The sequence below is a fragment of the Neopelma chrysocephalum genome, unplaced genomic scaffold (genome assembly GCF_003984885.1).
Source record: "Neopelma chrysocephalum unplaced genomic scaffold, ASM398488v2 Primary Assembly neopelma1_71, whole genome shotgun sequence".
Classification (NCBI taxonomy): domain Eukaryota; kingdom Metazoa; phylum Chordata; class Aves; order Passeriformes; family Pipridae; genus Neopelma; species Neopelma chrysocephalum.
The window spans coordinates 6,744,296-6,765,111 of record NW_020897731.1 but is presented as its reverse complement, the minus strand read 5'-3'; the positions used below and the strand labels follow the sequence as shown (position 1 = coordinate 6,765,111).

At 38.8% G+C, this 20,816-nt stretch overlaps 1 protein-coding gene and 1 long non-coding RNA gene across 11 annotated transcripts in view; one reads left to right on the top strand and one right to left on the bottom strand.

Annotated features, from left to right (window-relative positions):
• Positions 1 to 20,816, top strand: part of LDB2 (LIM domain binding 2) — a 221,979-nt gene that overhangs the window by 149,738 nt on the left and 51,425 nt on the right. For all 10 annotated transcript variants that reach the window (XM_027686529.1, XM_027686528.1, XM_027686526.1 and 7 more), the window contains one exon: positions 17,842 to 18,014. In XM_027686529.1, coding sequence (XP_027542330.1) covers positions 17,842 to 18,014 — 173 coding nt within the window. The remainder of the gene's footprint in view (positions 1 to 17,841; positions 18,015 to 20,816) is intronic.
• Positions 746 to 17,633, bottom strand: LOC113969180. Its single transcript, XR_003534781.1, has 3 exons — positions 17,601 to 17,633; positions 5,068 to 5,109; positions 746 to 779 (listed from the first exon to the last, which is right to left on the bottom strand). It is a non-coding gene; the product is annotated as an uncharacterized LOC113969180 (long non-coding RNA).

The window sequence follows — 20,816 nt, the reverse complement described above, 5'->3', positions numbered from 1 at the left end:
AGGAATGAGTGCCAGAAAAAAATCCTATAAAAACTTACTTTTTGTCTTGAAAGAGGATGTAGGTTCAGATGTGCTTCGACACTGCACCACTGCTGTGTCTTTTAGTAGTTTTGCATGTAGGCGTTTGCTATTAGGTGTTTGCTATTGTTAAATGTGACAGCTACATCCCCCTCTTTAGGTAAGCCTTCTAAAAATAAGTGTGATTTACATATGGTTTGCATATTTTAAATCATATTTTGCATATGTTAATTGACAGTCATTGCAGCAACAAATGTTAATGCATGTAGTCGGTCTAAATTGTAAGAGTTACTGGAAAGTTTGTCTGCTCAAAGGCACGCAGGCTCCCTTCTGTATCTCAGCAAAGACTGAACTGCCATTGACTCTTCCCAATGATGCTGGGGAGTGGGGGGGCTCTGTATTGCACACTTCAGGAGCCTAAGTGAATAAATACAATTGTATGTTTCCTGTTTTCCAAGGGTATTTATCTTGCAACATTGGAAGGGAATCATCCCCCTGCTGTCATTGCCTTTCATGACAGTAACTTTGTTCCAGATCATATAGAGAATTGCTCTTGAAGTGAGCCTACATTTCTGAAACCTTTTCAGGGAATGAGGATCTTCATTTTACCAGCAAAATAATGTATGAAGTAAATGTCTCTTGTAACCATGCAGAGGAGTCAGGAAGCAAAACTGGTGTAGAGTGAGCCAGATGAATACACCACTGTAGCAAGGACTGTCACGCCATTGAAAACATGAGATTCATTTCTGCAGATCACCCATCTGTTTTGCAAGAACAAGCAAGATCAGGATATTAAAAATATATATATTGGAGGAAACATCCAAGTTTTTACTCAAAAAGGTTAGATAGGAAAGGACCTAGTAGGGAATAGCTGCTTTAATGATATTTTGGCTGCTGAATATTGCAACAGTTGACCCATACTGGAATAATCTTATAACAGGAGCCCCTTGGGATCCTTCTGCTCTGTAGCAGACACACTGGCATCAGTTTATGTATTTTCTAGGCCACTATGTTTCAAATAAGAGCAGTTTCATATTACTACTGTCAGTGATGCATTCAGAAAAAACAGTGAAAAAGACAAAAAGGAAACCTGTACAATTCTCCATCACAGTGACACCAATGTGGTATCAATGATATGGATCATCCATCTTGCAATACTGTTTCGCTGTGGTTTCCAGGTATACAAGTGGCTGATGACTCTTTCCTCCAACATATCTAATGTCACCAGTGGTACAGTTTTTATTCAATGTTTCAGCAAGACTTCTGCTTAGAATCACATTTAATAAAGGCAACATAATAATTCCTGGTAAATTTAGGAGAATGATTCATAGGTGGGCAGGTAATTGGAAGAATCCCCCATAATTGTCATCTCAGTGTCCCTTAAAAAACATCCATTGGCAGTCACTCTCTTGGGACTAGTCTGCAAATGCAGCAGGGATCACTGCTATATTTAGCTCAGCTGGTCAGAGCATGGTGCTAATAATGCCAATGTTGTGTGTTCAATCTCTGTATGGGCCATTCACTTTAGAGTTGGATTTGATCATCCTTGTAGGTCTCTTCCAACTCAGAATATTCTGTGATTTGCCTGGGATATGTCAACCCAACACAGTATAGTCATTACAGTTTATGGAAAGGAGGTGATTATTCCATATCAGTTGGTTGCTTACATAAAGTTTTTTTTATTTCAAATAGATCACTGTAGAATATGCTAAAATATTCTTAATATCTGGAATCACTGGGGACACAAAGACACCCACAACATAGATATTGTCATTTTTTTCTGTGATACTGGAGTGTAAACAGAAACATTTCTCTGGAAAAAAAAAAAGAATTTTTCTTGGTTTCTGATCGCATTTGGGTTAAAATTTACCCTTTATAAAGTAATCACCACTTTTTCTTGACACTGTTAAGAATGTCATTCCTCAAGTGTAACTTGTAACTCTGATGCAGTAAACAAAAATGTTGTTTCGTTAGTACTATCATTTGCTCTTAATTCTCCTCACAGTTGCATGAAAACCTGTGTTCTGAAATTCAACTATTCCCATCACCTTTCTTGTGATTCTGAAGTTTTGGGTGCATTTATGCAGAACGTACAAAGCACCAAAAACCTAACAAACAAGCAGGAAACACAAATTCTTCAATGGAAATGCTTTGGGTGAACTTCTTGTGAGTGAATTCCGTGTGAGTACCCCTCTGAAGGACATTGAATGGAGCAGACAGCTCACAACATGGGAGAGTAAAATGTGAATGAGATGACATACAAGTGATGAAACTCAGGGGGAAAAAAGCAGGTGGAAATAGCAGAGGAGAAGCAAAAGTTCAGCTTCCCTACGCAGCATCCCCACGCAGAGCAACGGCTTCCTGTGAAGTTGCCTCTTTGGGGGTGTAGCCTGCCATCTGCCTTGGAAGTGGTGGATTTTTAGGAGAAATTAAAGGTGAGAAAAGTCATTCAGAGCCACTACTTGTGACTACATTGCACACCACCTCATGGGAACAGCTCTGGGAAATGAAACTGATGCTGCTTTGCTGACACAATGTGTGTACAGTTAGGAGCTCCTGTTCCACCCTAGTAGGATATTGCATGAGTGTGTAGGCATAGATGATTATCCTGAAGAAATTCAGAATCATACTTTCCTAAACATGTATTGCTCCTGAAGTGGGCACATTCTGTAGACACAAAGCACATACTGTAAGAGAGGGTCAGTATTTTCTTCTTTCAGAAGTATGGGTCCCTATCATACTGACGTGAGTTTCATCAGCAGTAACAGGTGAGACTCAGTTGCGTGGTGTGGCAAAACCAAACCGCCCCATGAATCTTTTCTGCATTTATGTGACAGGCATTGTAGTACATTGTTCAGTCAATGTGGGCACCTACCGGCTACGAAGCCTGGGGACATTTTAGTATCACATTGGTTGCTGTGAATTGTTTTCTGTGCTATCTTGCATATATTCAGGTATTTAATGAGTTATTTTTGAAGTTCAAAACCATAGCTCAGACCATCAAAGTAATTTCTGTTTTTTACAATGGCAAGCAAAAGAGCCATCCCTTTTTAAGAACTGCTTCCTCTGAGGTTCTTGCAAAGGCAGGAAACCACAAGAATCTCAAACTAAAGAGCCTGTGAGAATAAACTCACTCACATGATTTTTAGCACTTTCTAATTCTAACCAGGTGTGAGGTATGCAAGAACAACCTTTAAATTTATATTTCTTGTTGTGATCATTCTATGAACAGGAGGATAGGAGGGATGTGGATAAAGTACTGTATGAAATACAGGAGTGCTGATCCAAAAAAATGTTAAATGTCATGTTCAGTCCAAGGCTTGTGCAGAGTTCTGGGAACAACTTCTATTAGTCTAAATTGTTTTATGCCTCACTGTGGGCGATTTTTCCTCCATTTCTACTTTTTGTAGCAAAATGACATTTTAGTTTTGAATTAATCCACAATTTTGCTGAAAAAAAAATACACAGGCTTCACTTTGTGTTAGCAAGCAGTTGCAGAGCAAAGCCCATATTTTCAGGTTGCATTCCGTGTGCTTGATTGGCATAATCCAGAAACATAGGGAGCAGAAACAGTGCACCTACTTGTCCTGCATCAGAGTACAGCACTCCCCCTCTGCCCTCACCTCTTAGATGACTAATTTCACAAAAATGAAGATTATTTTCTTTAATTCTTCTTATCGCTATGCAATCAAAATGCCTGCTACTTAAGTGGAGATCCATGAGGGACCAGTATTTGTTCTTGAATAATGTCTGAAGTAAGATCAGTATTAACAGGGGGAAAAATAAATTGAAAATATTCATGTATTAGTGTAGTGAAGGAAGGCTGACTTGAGACAGAGATGTTTTTCTATGGTTAAGGTGAAAAGAATAACTTGGTAGGAGTGTTACTTTCTATTACTCTACTGTGTAATGGATGCCCCCAACAGAACAATTTTGGACTGGTGTTTTCTGCATTTTATCCCAGCATCTTTTTTGTGTCTTATAACAAAAGTACAAATAGGTTCCTACCAAGCTTAATCTTACATGGTGTTAGGTTTTGTAAACAAATGTTAGCTTACTATTCAATGCAGTAGTTGGCACTACAACAATACACAAATTTGTTTCCAGATCCTGAGCTGAGTTTGCAATGCTGCTGTTGAAAAAAAATATGTTCTTAGTTGTGAAATATATACAAATTATTTAAAAGTCAGGGGGATATTTCAAATACATATGTATACAGCAATAGTTTGGCACGTTCACACTCCAAGGGGGAGTTTCTTATTTTTTTTGTTGAGAGTCCTATTTGACCGTAATGAATTTGAAGTATACCAAATTAAATTAGTTGTGCTACATTAGGTGATTTCTGTACATTTTTAAAAGTTGGTAAATTTTGAAAAAAAAAATTTAATTTGTCAAAGAAGTATTTTTAATTACATGCTCATATGCATGTTAAGACACCAGAACATCAAGTTATGTATCTGGGATCATTCTCCCTGATGTCAACAGGGATTCTTACTGGCAGAGTTGCTCTGTAACCCTACTGGCACTACTGATAAAAAAAAAATTACAACTAAACCTTTAGAAAAGAGCTTCCTACCTTGAATTTCTTCAGTTCTGTAGGAAAATATGTTCCAAGAGAATTTTTTTATATGGTTCTAGTCTGGGACCATAAAGTCTGTGTATATTTTTCTTTAAATAAATTGAGTTGTTAGGGTGATATTTGAAGTGTGGGATTCCCTGTGCTCTCATTGTACTTGGATGTCAATAGCTATTAAAACCCATGACTTCCATGTCTGAATGTATGCAAACTCTGTATCTTTCTACCTGTTCATTTTTGGAAGTAGATGTGATGGACCTGGGCTGGGATCATGCCACACTTGTCCAATTATTTTTTTCCATTTTTGTCTTTGTTTTTCTATTCTTTCTTTTCGGTTGTCTGTGGTTAGGCAAAGATGTTGGTCTGAGTGGGCATTTGGGTTGATCCTGTGTGCCAGTTGTTGTATGTTCTGGGAGTCCCTGAAATTTTCCTGACAGTGGCATTTCAAGATTGACATGAGAACTGCATCTTACCTGTAGTGGTTCTAGAAATCACAGTGAGTCATTGTAGAAAAACTATATCAAGAAGAAAACATAATACCTCTCTGTAAAACATGAAAAAATGTATCATACAGCTAAAAGGACAGAAAACAGGAAGAGGCTGTTTCAACTTCAGCACGGATTTGTTATAGTACTTATTACTGATTGTTACCTTTTTTGAGTTAAGGGCATTCTTCAGTACTTGCTGCATAAAATTTTATTAAAAACTATGTATAATGTGTGTTCTGACTGAAGCTTATAAACCTGTTACATTGCTTGCCCTTTTCTGAAAGTGCTTATTTATTATTTCATGTTATTTTGTCAGACATCTGATTTGTATAGCTGAACACAGGGCATTTGCCTTCATTTTAAGGGTAATAAACAAGCTGCACTTTTAAAACCAACAAAACATTTTTAAATGGTAGACTATTTTTCTAATTATTTTGTCCAGTGTGTTCAATACCTTTTTGCTTTCTCTGCAGTTAGCTTCCATAAGCTTGAAAGAGAAGGAGAAAGAGAGTGGGAAAGCAAGCTTTGCTGCAGAAAAAAAAAATCAAAGCCAACCACCAACAGCTTTTTGAAAAAGAGTGTTCTGGTTGTTATAAAACATGTATATAACCGACAACTGATATTATCCACTGGTGAGATATTGTTCATACATCTACAGCATAAAATTACCAGAAAAATCATGCTGGTTATCAATCCACATGTTCTCAATGCAGTTTGAGGATTTTGAGAATGCCATGTATATCTTTTATCATATCACCGTAACCCCTCACCTCCCACCAGTTCTCCAGACACACTCCCCACTATGTTATATCCCCTTTGATGCACACACCAACCCATTTCACCTCTGATATTTTTCACCTGATTGTGGACCATGCTGTGATGCTAGACTGACAGTGCTTGAGTGAGAATTTCTGTGTTCAGGGAAGGGACTATCTTTCTTCTTCATATGACCAACGTGTGTGTTTCAGTCTTGCCAGGAAAAGAATTCTTCCAGTGTTAAGGAAGTCAGCTACACCTGTATGGCAAATGCCTGTATAAGCCTGTTTTTCCCAGACGCCGAGCTGACCAGATGCTGTGTGGCCATTTTCATCTGCCTTGGAGCCCCAACAATATCTGCTGCCTCTTCACAGGATTTACTTGCTCAGACGTGATGCCACGCTATGCAAACATGTAGCTTTTGGGTTACTCAGAGTGTTAGCAGAGCAAGTTGGTGTCTGCCTACAATATGCTTTATAGAAACATTCATGGCTATGTTTACACTGTACTAACCACAGTGAGAGAATAGCTTCGACTAACTTAAACTAGCTGCCATAAAGTACTGTTACTGTCTATCTCTCAGTGGAAGGGAGCTTGTGGAGAGCTGCAGAAAGCATCTGAGAAGAAAGGTAAATTCTGTCTAAGCTAAGCCCTCTGAGGTCCCAGCAGCCTGTGCTTGTCCTCAGGCTTCTCATCATGAATGGTGTCCTCAGGCTTCTCATTGGGCATGGTGGTGATGACGTGAGGTGCTATTCTGGCAGATACAAACTGGACTGAAACCAAAAATAGAATTTATCAGGGTTGCATCTATTTAAAGGTGTGTGATGTTGCTGATTTTTCCTGGATGAGAATTGGGAACTTTAGAAGTGGAAAAGCTCTGCACTACACGTGGTACTCTGTCTCAGTCACTCGCAGCTTCTCTTGTCTTCCAATGTTTCTAAGAGTGAAAGAAGCCTATGCATTATTCAGAGCAGTACTTTGTCAATTGTTTATTCTTCCCTTATATAGGCTGTATGTGTTTAATAGTATTTCTAGAGCAAACATAAATTGGTTTTTTTCTGCCTCAGCTTCCCATCTAAACATGGTTCATAGGAGAGGCTGGAAATCAGAAACTGATTATATTTGCAGACATCTCTCTTCAGAACAACTTCACTTCAGCAAATATAGCACAACAGATCTTCCTATGTGCTTTCACAGCAATAATTGGAATATTTATACAGTTGAGGGGTGGGGAGTGGGGAAGGGATATCCCCAGCATAATGGCCAAATTCTTAGCACGTGGTTATTGGTGTGGTTCCAGTGATTTTCATGGAACTGTTTGATTTATATCAACAAGAGATTAATCAAGTTGATGGCTGTGAAATGTGTGGGTTGGTCACTTAACCCACCACCAGCATGAACACACCACAGAAAGGCAGACGTGTTTTCTGCAGCAACTAGTCTTTGGGTTTTGAGCTCTGGATTCTACCCCAGACCAGCTTGGTCACCTGCTTAAATGAATTGTGGCAGTATGGGAGGGTATGGCCAGTATCACTTTATCTTAATGTCATTTTGCTTATGTTTTTACATAATTTTTTGTTTCATGCCGTGTTTAACATTCTACTAGGTCAGATGAAGTCAGAGGTCAGGAGTGTGCTTGATTTAATACAACTGGATGGTTTCCCTGGTTTTTGTCTGTTCCTTTTGGTGTCCTGTCATTTGAATTTTATGTTTTTGCCTTTATTTCTTGAGACGACTTTTCTGAGTATCATTTTCTGTGCTGTGTTGGTCCTTTATGTTGGTACAGATTGCATTTGTTCATCTAAAATGCCTGTCCTGCTCAATTTCCATCATTTTTATGGTCTTACATTTTGTCATTTTCTGCTTGAGTTTGGTTGTGGTTTGTTATGTTTTGACAGTGGTTTGTCATACAGCTGTGAATAACCTCTTTGGTTTGTTCTTAAAACTTCCTTCTTTGCAGTTGTTGAACAAAATTAACTGAACTACTCTTTCTTCAGACACGATGATAGCACAGACATAAGTGTGAGTGGCTATATACGGCAAGCAGGCAAACCATTTGTTCTGGTTTTATTTGCATTCAGAGTGTGGAATTTTTATGCAAATAAAAATCTTATGTTTGCTAAATATTCATGTGTAGATCTTTGGTGGGAAGTGATGGTTTTGATTTATAGGATGTAGAAGTTTTTACAATTAAAACTGGAGCTTCCTCATCTGGGGCATGTCTGTCTGTAGGTAACCCCCCCCAGACATTTCTCCCCTCCGGCCTAAAAGATCAACTTAGACCATATGCTTCCTGAGAAATATGCCTGCCATCAGAAATTCTGAATTTTTCAGTGTGGAGTAAGGGTCTGGCCTGCTCTGTACTATTAGAAACCTAATTCAGTTGTTTAAACAATAAATTGTACGGTCTGTGAGTTTTCATTTTATGATCGATTAATAGATTCCCTAAGTACTTAGAGTGTTGTCACTGGATATGGAGCAAAAACTTAAAACTTGAAGCTGGTATGGAACTGTGCAGGGCTGATGCTCTGCTATTTGTGCTTCAGCTTGAGACGCTGATTGTGAGATCTGCAGGAAAGGAGCTGAGTTGAAGTTGACTGTGAGCCAGCAATGTGCCACTGCAGCAAAGAAATCAACAGCCTCCTGGGCTGTGTGAGGCAGAGTTTGAGGGAGATGATCTTTCCCTCAGTCCTGGTGATACACATCTGTGTAGGATACTCAGTTTGGACTCACTATTTAGAAGCCAGACATGGATATACTGGAATGAGTCCAAAAAAGAGCCATGAATGTGATTAAGGGCTTGGAGGATTTGCTATATGAGGAGAGGCTGAGAGAGCTGAGACTGTGCAATCTGGAGAAGCTTATAATGTATTTAAATATATGATGGAGACGGAGTAAAGCAGAGCCAGGCTTCTCAGTATTGCAAGAGGCACTGGGCACAAAGTGAAACACAGAAAATTCCATTTAAACACAAGAAAAACTGATTTCCTCCGAAGGTGGTCGAACACTCGGTCATTGTGAGAAGAGAAATTGTGAAGGCTCCATCTTTGGAGATATTCAAAACCCAATTGGACACAGCCCTAGACAAGCCATTGCAGGTGACTTTGCTCTGAGTGGAGGGAGGGATGATGCCCTCCAAGCCCAGATCCTGTGAAAGGGATCTTGGACTGCTGCTTTCTCTTTGCATTCTCTGGTCCAGACTCTCTTAGCCTGAGGCTGAAATACTCAAGAACTAATGACTGAATTTTGTAGTAAGCAATTCTTTAAGGACTGGTGGTCTGCTGCCAGTGTAATAAGGAAAGGGTTTGGGAGGAGATTTTATTGTAATAGGTAGGCTGGTTGAGCCTTAATGAAAAACTACACTGATGCAGTTCAGCTTTGTACTGAGATATAGAGAGGTTTTTATAGTTCTTTTCTGAATGTTTTTACAAAAATGAATTATAGTGAAATATTATCTCTCTTCAGAGAGATGGATTTATGACTGAGTTGCAGATTATTTGACTGTTGAGAATAAGGGTCATAAGGTGTGGGGAGTTAAGCTGAGGTCTCATTGTCATAAAGTTTCTTACTTGCTCTTGACTCAAGTGTGTTTTAGAGGATTGAAGTGCTGGTTACACTCTTTCGAGAAAAGGAAACACACTGTCAACTGAATCAAAATTATACACCCAAACCGTGAGGGCAAAATATTGTTAGAAAATACTTATTGGACAAAAGACAAAGTCAAACCTAACACAGTGATTGAATTACACAGGATAGAAGGAACTGTAGAGGGAAATCTAGACATCTACATCTTTATATGCTTTAATGTTTGGGGTTATAGCCTTTAACTGCAGGCGAAGTTATTGACATAAATAAGATATTCCAGATACCATTATGCATCATGTATCTAAACAAAAACATTGGGTTCTGGTTGTGGGAAGGATCCAAGTCACTCAGTAACAGTGCTGAATCCACATCACACATCCCACTTTGTAATTTTGTTACAAAATTGAGAACGCAGGCAAGTTGGTTGGAAGCATTAGATTTCCACAATTTCCAGGAAGTGTCAAGTAGATCATTAAGGATAAAAACAAAATTGTAAGTACAAGGGAAAAATATATATAATGCTAATTTTACTCCTCAAAAGATGTGCTTTATTATCAATATGGAGATAGTGCTTCCTCTGTCTTCCAAACTTCATAGAGTTTAGAATCTATAATGTCTGTAGATTATACAGATGTTTTTCTGAATGTGAAAATATGTAGTATATTACTAGTATACTACTATTAAAAGTACACTAGTATACTCTAGTATAGTATTATTATTGTTAATGTAGTATAGATTTTAATATCTTAAATTTACTTTTATTTCATGCTTAATTTGTATAAATAACTATAAATTTCTGTAAATGGAAATTAATCATACATTCTAATTTCTATTGTATAAGTAGTCTACATGATAGAAGTCCAATCTTAACCACTAGATAGGGAGAAAAAAAGGACAGGTCTGTGTGTGCCGGATTCTTCTTTGGATACATGTGGGTGGTTTAATCAACATGGCCCACATGTCTCTGAGACAGAATTTGGACTTATTAGACTGTCTTTTCACTGCCTTCTGTGCCACACTATCAAATCTGACAGTAGATTTTCCTGAGAATTGACAGACTTGTGTTGTTTGGGTTTGAATCCACTCAGCAGATAAAGGTGGAGGGACAGTCCCATGAGCAGCCTAAGCTGCAGCTTCTTCCAGATAGCAGGTCACAGTACTGAAAACTGGAGCTTTACTGTTGTCCAGCTTCATCGAGGGATCCCTCCCTTCACATCCCAGCCAGGTGCACTGTGTCTGGAAGAAAACACGGCTAATGTGCTCTTTCACTGGGTCAATTTTGGGCAAATAGAAGTATAGGCAGAATAACAGCAGTGATATTACTATGTAACTGCATTAAGTTTTGCTCTTTGAGTACTGATGTGTTTATTTCAGTTATAGAAACATATGTAAATGAACATGCCAAGCTCTGGGCCACCCAGATGTTAGTTAGCCATGACCAGAGATGTCAATTAACGATTAACAGAAAGCTCATGCTCTCTTCTGCAGTGCTCAGGAAGGTTCATTTGCAATCAATGGGATGTTGTCTTCTGGCTTCCCTAGTCCCTGCATTTGTCTGAGGAGAGTTATTTGTTACATCTCCATTTAATTACTGAGATCCAACTGTGATAATCTCTCAAGCAAGAGGCTCTCATAGTCTGCCTAGAGCTTTATGGGATAGCTCAACATTTTGTATTGGGAGCCAAAAAAACCCCACAGTCCCAACCAGCAGAGCTCCTCAAGGCCAGCTATGGCACATTGATGAGATAATCAGCTGCAGACTGCACCAGAGCTTCCAGAGCTCCTTTAAGCTATAGGCAGAGAGGCAGAGAGTGTTTTTTTCATTCTGCCGCTGAGTCTGCCGCACTTTTAAAGGCTTTTTATATTTTATATTTTTTGGTTTTGTTTGTTTCTGTTTTATTACTTACTTTATAACCTAATTTTAATTGAAGACATAGGACTTGACAGGAGTCAGAGCTGCAAAAACCAGCCTGGAAGCAATAAACCCAATATTTTTATTTAACTGATTAACACTTTCATTGTTTCTTTTTTATACCAACTTGGCAGTATCTTACATGGTGTATATGTATATGCTAAATCCAAGTCTCTGTCCCTGAGAGCTTCTGCTGCAAAGGCAACACATGAACAGTTCAGTGAGGGGTTTGCTATCAAGCCCTGCTTCTGCAAAGAGGCCATGACCCTTCATTCTGTAGAGAGGGCACTGAGATTTTGACAGTCTATCTTTGGCACACAAAAGGAGGAAATGTTCTTCTATTCCTAGCCCACAAATAATACCAGTTTCCTGTGAACTAGAAAAACATGTTTGCTTTCTATTTTACTCAAATCTTCCTTGGGGAAAAAAAAAACAGCCTAACAGTACCATCACCACCACAGTATGTAGTGGTACCCCAATTATATTACAAACTGTATTTTTAACTGGCTTTCTGCCCATAGGTCATCTGAGGCTTGCAAAAACTCTGAACTTCACAAGTTATGGATATTCCCATCTAGAGATCATTGGACATCTTGACTCAATTTGGGATAGAAAAATAATTCTAGAATTAAACTTATTCCTGACAGAATGAAGTATTTTACACTCAGGCAAACATATTTAAAAGGGAAAATAAATTAAATGGCAACATGAAAATAATGATTCCTGGGATAAGAGTGACAGGAGAGCACCCTAATCATCATCGTTGCATGCCCAGGCCAAAAAGCAGGAGCGTGACCTCAGTATGTCCCTCCCTAAGAGGCAGGCCTTGGGCCATTTAATATGTTAGATGGTTTAATTCTATTCTTTAGAATTCCCCAGGTGTGATACTTAAGAAATTATATATCATATAACTGTTACTGACCTATAAAGCTTCTTGCCTACATTCACAGATTGAATTAATTGATTTCTGGACTGCTCATATTTGGAGGAGTGTCACAGATCTATCTTACTTCAATTCTAAAATTGTTTTTTGGTTGGAAAATGTATATGGAATCACATGTAGCCAAGCTTTTACACCACAAAATAGGCTAAAGTTGTTTCATGCCAGCAGATGACAACATTCTGTTTTGTGCAAAATAGTAATTTCAGATATGCCTTTCTTATAGACATTTTCATACAAATAACTATTTCTTGTTGCTAAATCCAGCTGATCTTTGTCAGTTTGCTTTGCTATCTGGGCAACTGCTAGCACAAGTGAAGCAAATGTTAAGTGTCAGTGCCCACTTCTCATGAGAAATGGTACATCCTCAGACACTCAGCTAGGGAGGAAGATTGCTGCCCAGGACAAAATGATAATTTAAAGCAGCATTCCAGTGATCTGGAATTAATGCCCGAATGCTGAGGACCAGGTGAATTTTCCTTCTAGTATATACAGTATCTTACAATGTGGGGTGTCACATTTCACACTATTAAATGGCCTTTTCTGGGAAATGGGACCTGTTAGTATTTGTAGATGCTGGTATGCTTTCTTATGCTATGTCTGCTTTTCTAAGCCTGACTATTGGGCTTAGAGCCTCAGCACCTGCAGTCAGGGCTGTTCTAACGTACTTTTGCAGTCAGATGATATCTATTATTAGTATTGCTCGATAAGTCCAATGAAAAGGCCTTCCTTCTACTTATTTATAATTTTGCTAAGCTTGATCTAATAAAGCTGAAATTGTTTTTGCTTTTATCTAGTTCTTTTTTATATAAGCCAAGAAAAGATTTCTTTTTTCCCTCCAAATGGAAAAATATTGTTTTTTCCGTGTTAGTAAAGCCTTGCAAGTTTATTTTTTAAATGTCTGAAAACCTGTATGCTGTGGAGTATGGTTGCTCACCTTTGTGGTAGGGGTGTCCCTTTTGTCCTCTTTGTGGAAATCTGATTGAATTTAGCAGATTTCTAAATATTTGAGGGGAAAAAAAGTCACCAAAAAAAGGTATGCAGTGCAGGCTTTGCTACAGTTCAACAGCTAAAATTCTCAAGGTCTCCCTTTCCATAGAATATAGTAAGTCTCCTCGTCGAAGTCCAATGGGGCTAACCACATGCCAACTACATAGAGTAACTAGATATTTTGGAGCTCAGGGCTGTGTGAAGTCGTCGTCATTTCCACTGCAAAACCCACAGGGAAGGCTCAGCCAGTGCTGCATGCAAGAGCAGGAAACCTTTTCTTCTACACTGCCAGCAGATATATCTGGGATCTAGGCAGCCCTATGAAGGAAGGAACTTGACCTGTATGTAGGGAGAAGAAAAGGGATGAGGAGAAAAAAAAAAGAGATAGGGGAGAGAGAAATGGTAGATGGGAGATGAAAGAAGATGGAGGATGATTAAGTAAGGGAGAGTTGGAAGACAATGAGAAAAACAGAGAACAGGGAGATGTTTGGCTGGGTGAGGGACACAATGGGAAGAGGTCCTCTTGAATGGTCTCTTGCTGATGAGAAGCTGAAGGAAGAAAGGAGAGATGGAGTTCGTTTAGAGAAAGAATCTGCTCTTAGCAGAAGACAGAGTGGAAAAAATGCAGAGAGATAATTTTGGAGGAAAAAAAACAAATCAAAACCAAAACCAAATCGAAAACAAAACCAAACCAAAAACAATGCCACCACCACCACCCACAAACCCCCCACCCCCACCACAACAAACAACAACAAACAACCACCAAATAACCAAACAAATAAAACCAACCAACCAAACAAAAAAGACAAACCACAAACCAAACAAAAACCCAAACAAAATCCAGAACAGTGCTGAGACTGCTGAGGCAGGGAGCCTGGGTCAAGGAGCTGTGGAAGCCTGGTTGGGTAGGAAGGGCACCAAAAAAGTGTATGTGGAGCTGGCATTTTGGGCAGAGTAGAGGAGAACAAGGAGACTGAGACTAGATAACTGGGCCTACTTAAGTGAGAAGAATGAGGAAATGAGGTAGATTTGGAATGGGTTGATTAGCATCCTTGAGCAAAAGAAAAAAGGGGCAGCATGTGCGAAGGGGGAGAGAAGACAAGGAAATACTGGGAATTGAACAGTGAACTTGGAAGATAACTGGTGTAAGCTACCAACTACAAGGTGAGAAAACAGACAGCTGGACCACGGAGGTGGGTGAGCAAGAAGAATGGAGAAAGAAAGAATTTCCTGACATCAGGAAAGAAGTTACAAGAATTTTCCCATACTCAAACTGCTACTGCAAACACTCATGTTGGGAGCTCCTGTGGCTGAGATCTGTGCACTGGCTCTGAGGGTCCCCAGGCAATGCTCCTTTAGGGAAATGTGGTGTGGCAGGGAGGAGCCCTATGAAACTATGCACAGACATACATTCTGAATGTGTGTTCTGTGGGCTAAAAGCCAAGCTCTAAAATATGAAGGAATTCCAACTGCAGTGGAATGCAAAGCTTCATTCAACCCCATTGGTGCAGTTGGATGTGCTATTTATATACTTTTTGTTGTTGCTGTGGCTGCCTCTGGGAAATAGCAGACCCAAGACCAAGTTAGCACACAGTTTGCTCTGGGTTCTGCAAGGTGAGTTCACTGCACTGGTGCCAGGATGATTAAACAACATCCTGAAGTGGCCACAAGTATCAAGTTATCCCATAATCTTGCCTTATTATTACCCAGAATTCTCCTAGGAAGTATCCTTCAGCTATCTCTAGCATAAGATACGTGGCGTTACTAAAATCTTGTTGAGATGTAGAGTGGCAGACAGAGGTGGAGTGTGCACCTTCACACATGATCGTGTTCATCTCCTGCGAGAAGGGAAGGAAAAGCACCTTTGCAACGTTATCATTCTGTTGCCCAAGAAAGGATTGTATGTATGCATGCGGCAGAGCAGGGCATGCACACACATATGTACTTGAATACTTATCTATGTAATCATGTTTTGGAAAAGAAAAAGCAAGGAAGAGCTCTTCGTGCTAAAAAATGCACAAAGTTTGCAATGATCTCTAGACTTTGTAAGAGCTACTCCACAGCCTTTTGTTGTTCTTGGAAATACCATCTCCTGCACAAATAAACTTTGTTACCACTGAAGAGTTTCATGTTTATCCTAGAAATGAAATGATCTTTTAAAACCATTGAGTGCTTCAGGAAGAGAACCAAAACCTTGAACATGCTTCAGTCTTTTGTGGCAAAGCAACATAGTGCGCTGAGGACAGGTCTGCTCATCAATACAGGTTTCCATTTCTGTTTCTTGTTGAATATTAAGCTATAATCATTTATGCTGGTTATTTACATCCGCTATTTTCAGTTTTACAGACCGACAGGGTCTGCATGTGCATCTGTCATGGAAAATCAGGTTCCATGGAGCATATCCTTGTGTGCACCTCTATTCCTTTTCATCCTTTTGGTCTCATACTTTGTTGTTCACAGTAGCATATTCCGGTGGCAAATATAGATAGTGCTTACGAGGAAAAGTAATAAGTTATTTAATGTATTTCTAGCCTCCTTTAATGTGTTGTAGCTGTGAATTCAAGGAAAAGAGCAACACCATATGACCATGCTACTTTGGGAACAGTCTATAAGCTGCAGTTAAATAGTTTCAAGATATTTGTGCAGTGCATAAGTCACATGAATAGAGGTTTATCACAATCAGTAGGAATGCTGGATTTTCATATCACACATTTGCTGCTTAAGATGATTAGCGGAAATTTAATTTGCACTAATTAGCCTTAGGGGAGCAAGAAATTAACTTGATGGGTAAATTTCACTTTTTACTATATACCATACCAACATGGAGAAATTTGAGTTAAAGCATGAGTTGAATGCTATGCTAATACACTGGACTTCAGTTTTTCTAAATTAAAATAAAAGACTGTAAAAAGATAATATGTTCATGTTGATTGGGTGGGGATTTTTAGGAGCTAGAGTCACAGAATAGTCTTTCAATGTATTCACTGAATTTTCAACCACTTCCAGAGAGTGTGGTATGTTTTTGTACATTAAACTACATTGATATCTGATATTACAGCAAAAGCTTTAACAACTCCTAATTTTCTATGTTTGCATATTTTCATTATACAATATGCATTCTGACTGCACATGCAACATTCCACATTGTAACACACAGAACAAACACATTTTTCACAGAACTACTGTGAAAATTCCATATTTTTTTAATTTGCAACACACATTTGCAAATGCATTTTTAGGTTCTGGAGCCTTTGTTCATCTGCTGGCAAAATTTCTATGAAAATAGTTTTTTAGAAATTACTCTCAAAAGTATGCAGCAAGTGCGGGAGGCATGAGTCACCATATAGTCCTAACAGACAAATAAGAATTAGGAACTAATAAACTCTAATCTTGCCTGTTGATGGTGACTTTTCTATCTCATTCTTCCAAGAGACCATTTAGATTGCTTGGGTTTTCCCTTTAAAATGGATGCAATTTTTATGTATCCACCACTCAGAATTACTGCGGATTGATTAATGAAGGCAAAGCAATGAGTCATTTTGTGTGGAAGTATTGGTCTATTACAAACTGAAGTGTCCTATCATACCAGGCTTGTGGTTACATCCAAATTTATCTGTAAAGAAGGAGATGGAAAGCATGAGTTGCATATGGGATGATTGCCTTTGATGTCAGCGCTTCTGCTAGTTTGTGCATCTAAAGTACACTCAGAATTACTATTACATATTTGGAATTAGATCCTGTAGTACTTAGCCGATACTAATGTGGAAGTGAGAGCTGTGACTTCAGTGAGAGTTTTACCCTATTAAGTATTGCTGAACTGGGTACCTTAAGTCCCTAGTTCGGGGTGTAAGTGGGGCATATAAGTGAGTTCAGGTGTCTGCTCAGACTTTTTAGCCTATGATATAAATGCTGGTCTAAAGAGAGATCTCAGATAGACCTGTGGGTAGTCATATACTGTATAACACATATTGTTTTGCATTCTCAGGTCCTCCTTCATTCCCCAGTACTCTGATTTCTCAGCAGTAGCCCTCCTATTCAATCAAGAGTGCCTGTGCACGTGTGTGTGTGTGTGCGCATGCACGTATGCATGGGTATATATAAATATACGTGCCCAAACACAAACAAACATATATGTGTACACAACCCCCATATATAAATTTGCTTTGCTTTTTTTGATTGTAAAAGTATATTTCTGTAAATGCTCACCACTTGTATTTATACACTTATGGGTAATATCCAACTTTCAGTCGTAATTGACACCATGTGGCTTTTTGTATAATAATTACTTTGGGACAAAAAACCTTGCAGATGGTTTCAAGAGTGACTCTAACTTACCATCAATGTAAAAAAGATTATGATGAGCCCACTCCCTCTGAATGGAATCAGCCATTTTCATTGATTTCAATGGGAGCAGGCGCAACTTCATCTCTACAAAAGGGAGAGAACATGTATTATATTCATTAAATGAAAGTTTGATTTCATTGAACTTAAAATTATTCATGTGCTGTTTAGCAAATGGTTTGAGATTTTATAACCTAGAGCATTTGCTGAATTCTGCTTTGTATTTTCCTCACAGCAATTGGAAGGACCCTCATTCCTCGTTATTTTAGCACTGTCTTTGAAGGAGGTGTAACAGACCTGTATTACATTCTCAAGCACTCAAAAGAGTCATACCACAACTCATCCATCACAGTGGACTGTGATCAATGCACCATGGTCACTCAGCATGGAAAACCTATGTTTACCAAGGTAACAGGGAAGACTCAATAAAGCATGTTGTTGGTTTTTTGTTTTCTTTTGCTTTTTTAGTGTGTATAAGGGTAAAAAATACTGGCTGTTGAATTTTTCTGGTAGACTGAGATTATTTCTAATACTGAAAACCCTTGAAGCCATTTAATTACTGTTTTCTATATTCATTATGTGACTGGACATTTCTGTGGGTATCTTCTGCAATTCTCCCAGAAAGATTTCAAAAGAAGCTCATAATGCCAACTGGCCAGAACTATCAGTTTTACGTGAATTAAATTCAGCCTGCCCATCTCCTTTTCTCTGGGCTTGATTTTAAAACAACAGAGAGATTTCACATTTCTGCTACCTACCATTTGGGACGGTATGCATTACATTTGATACTTACCTAGTACGAGGACTATAAATCTCTAGGAAAATAGTGATTTAATACAGTAGGATGCCAGTCCAAAAGGCAGTGAAGTCAATGGAAGGAGTCAATTGATTTAAACACACTCTGGATCAAGCAGTTAGTGAATATTCAATATTTGTAATTGATAGTGACTTATCTTCATGCATAGGCCACTTCTAGTCCTGTAATTAAACCAAGTGCCATATATTTATAAGGAACAGTACAAAGAAAATTAAAAATTAAAACAAAAAAATTTCTTATATTAAAAAAAGAGTAAAATGTTTTTCAAAATGGAAGTGTCCCTTTTAATACATTAACAGGAAAAAATGATTTTCCATCCTGTACCTGTTCATCTTTAACCTTTCCATGGAGAAAAGAACAAAAGTAGAAGGGGTAGCAGGAGAAGATAGCTCATCTGTGTTGCCTTTGGCCCGCAGGACTGTGGAGGTTTTAGTTTTAAGTCACTGGCTATTGACAGCCAGGATCCACATGGCTCAGGCTGTTTTAGCACGTATGTGAGTCCCATCGCTTTGCCATCTTCCTGGCTCTTGGGGTGGGGCTCAAAGAAGAGGGAGAGGAAGCTGCTGGTGTGTGGTGCACTGGTGAGCCATGAAGTGTATATTTAGTGGTGTTATTGTTCCAGCTCTCCCACCCCAACTCCTGTGACTTATATAGAAGCATAAACAGATAGAGAAGAGACCAGATATTCCTAGTAGCACTTCTTTGCCACCTCACTGCTCATGAGGAGCTGTGAGTGCTGGCCGTATCCGCCCCCATGTGCAGAGGACACGGCAAAGGTACACCGGAGCTGCTTCTCTGCTGAGAACCCTAAAGCCATTTCTGTGTCATTTCCCTTTGTATTAGCTTTAATGCAATATCAAATAAAAGGGGTTTGGTTTGGGTTTTTTACTCAATAAATACAGAACACTTTTCTCAATTCCATTAGTTTATTATACTTATCATGGCAGCACATGACAGTGTTGTTATCTTGGAAAAGAGGGTAACATCCAGCAAGTCAAAGATAGACTAGCAGCATGATCTGGGCTGGGTGCCCACCTCATGTGAGGGGGCCACAGTTGCCTCCCATGGCACTGTCCTGCTGTGTGCAGTGGGTCTCTCGCTGTAGCCCTGGCAATGCTTCAGCCCTGATCTTTCTCTTGCAGATTCTGATATAAACTTTTGTGTCCCAGTGGCAAAATTCACCTGGGGATGTGATTTGGATTTTAGGAGAAAAATTAGGAGGTTTTAGTGGCTGTGTGTTTAAAATATGACAGTTAGTAAGAGCAAATTTGAAATAAAACACAGTAGTTGATAGAAAAGGGGAGAAGAGAATATGTTACTCTTTCAGAAATAAGTTGGAGCCAAATGTTGTCTCAGCTGTGCGGGTTTAACTTCTACCAGAGATACTGAGGGCACAGATCTTACCAAAGGTAAACTCCTACTGTCACAGCATCGCTGGTGGAACAAAGCAGACCTCCCATAGTAAGCATGACTGCAATGAACTGTATAGCTCCGCAGGTCATGTCTGAATTTGACCCAGTGAAACTACCATGAGGGCAGTTTTTAATGCAAAAATACAAACTCTTTCAGTTTTACAAACAAATTCTAAGCTGCAAATTCTAAGCAACTTCAAATATAAGGGATTGAAACACTTCTCATTATGTATTGAATCAAGAATCCACAGAGTCTAGAATCCAATGTATTTTATTCATTTCAACATTTTGCTAGTTAGAGCAACTCACTGCATACTGCAGTATTGGATGAATATGCAAAATGGCATTTCCATTTTTTTTCAAACAAATATGGCCAGAACATGCCTAGCAGTAAGAATATCAATAGTTCAGCTTGTCTTTAGAGGGTAAGAGGTCCTTGTAAAGTGTCACACACTTAAAAATTGTTTTATCAAGATATAAATAAACACTATAAATAATTTATAACAGTTCAATGGCATAAATAAAATGTGGTAAAAAACTGAAGCCAAGACCACCATGTTTGTTTACCTGGGAGATGCTCCATTTATTTTTCCAGGTAGAGGAAAGTTTTAAGAGTCCTCCTAAGTCTCTGTTTTTCACTGTGTTTACTGACTCTCCAACTTTATGTGTGGGCAAACTGTTTTTCTGCAGTTAGCAATATTTATATTTCCCAATAGTTTGGCAGAGGAGAGCTTTGCCTTCACCACTAAAGCAGTGAGCACCCCCTGTTCGAACCATTCTCTTTCTGCTCCCAGCAGCGGGGCCATCAGCTGGATTTTATAGGTGAAGCCCTTGAAACCCAGTGATTTTAATCCTTACTAATAATCTCAGGCACTGCCCAGATTTGTATAAGCTTTAGGCTTCTTTTCAAGCAATAACTCATGTTTGAGAAATGGTAGTTAATAAAGGGTGAAGACTTCTAAAGATATTTAGTGATAGGAC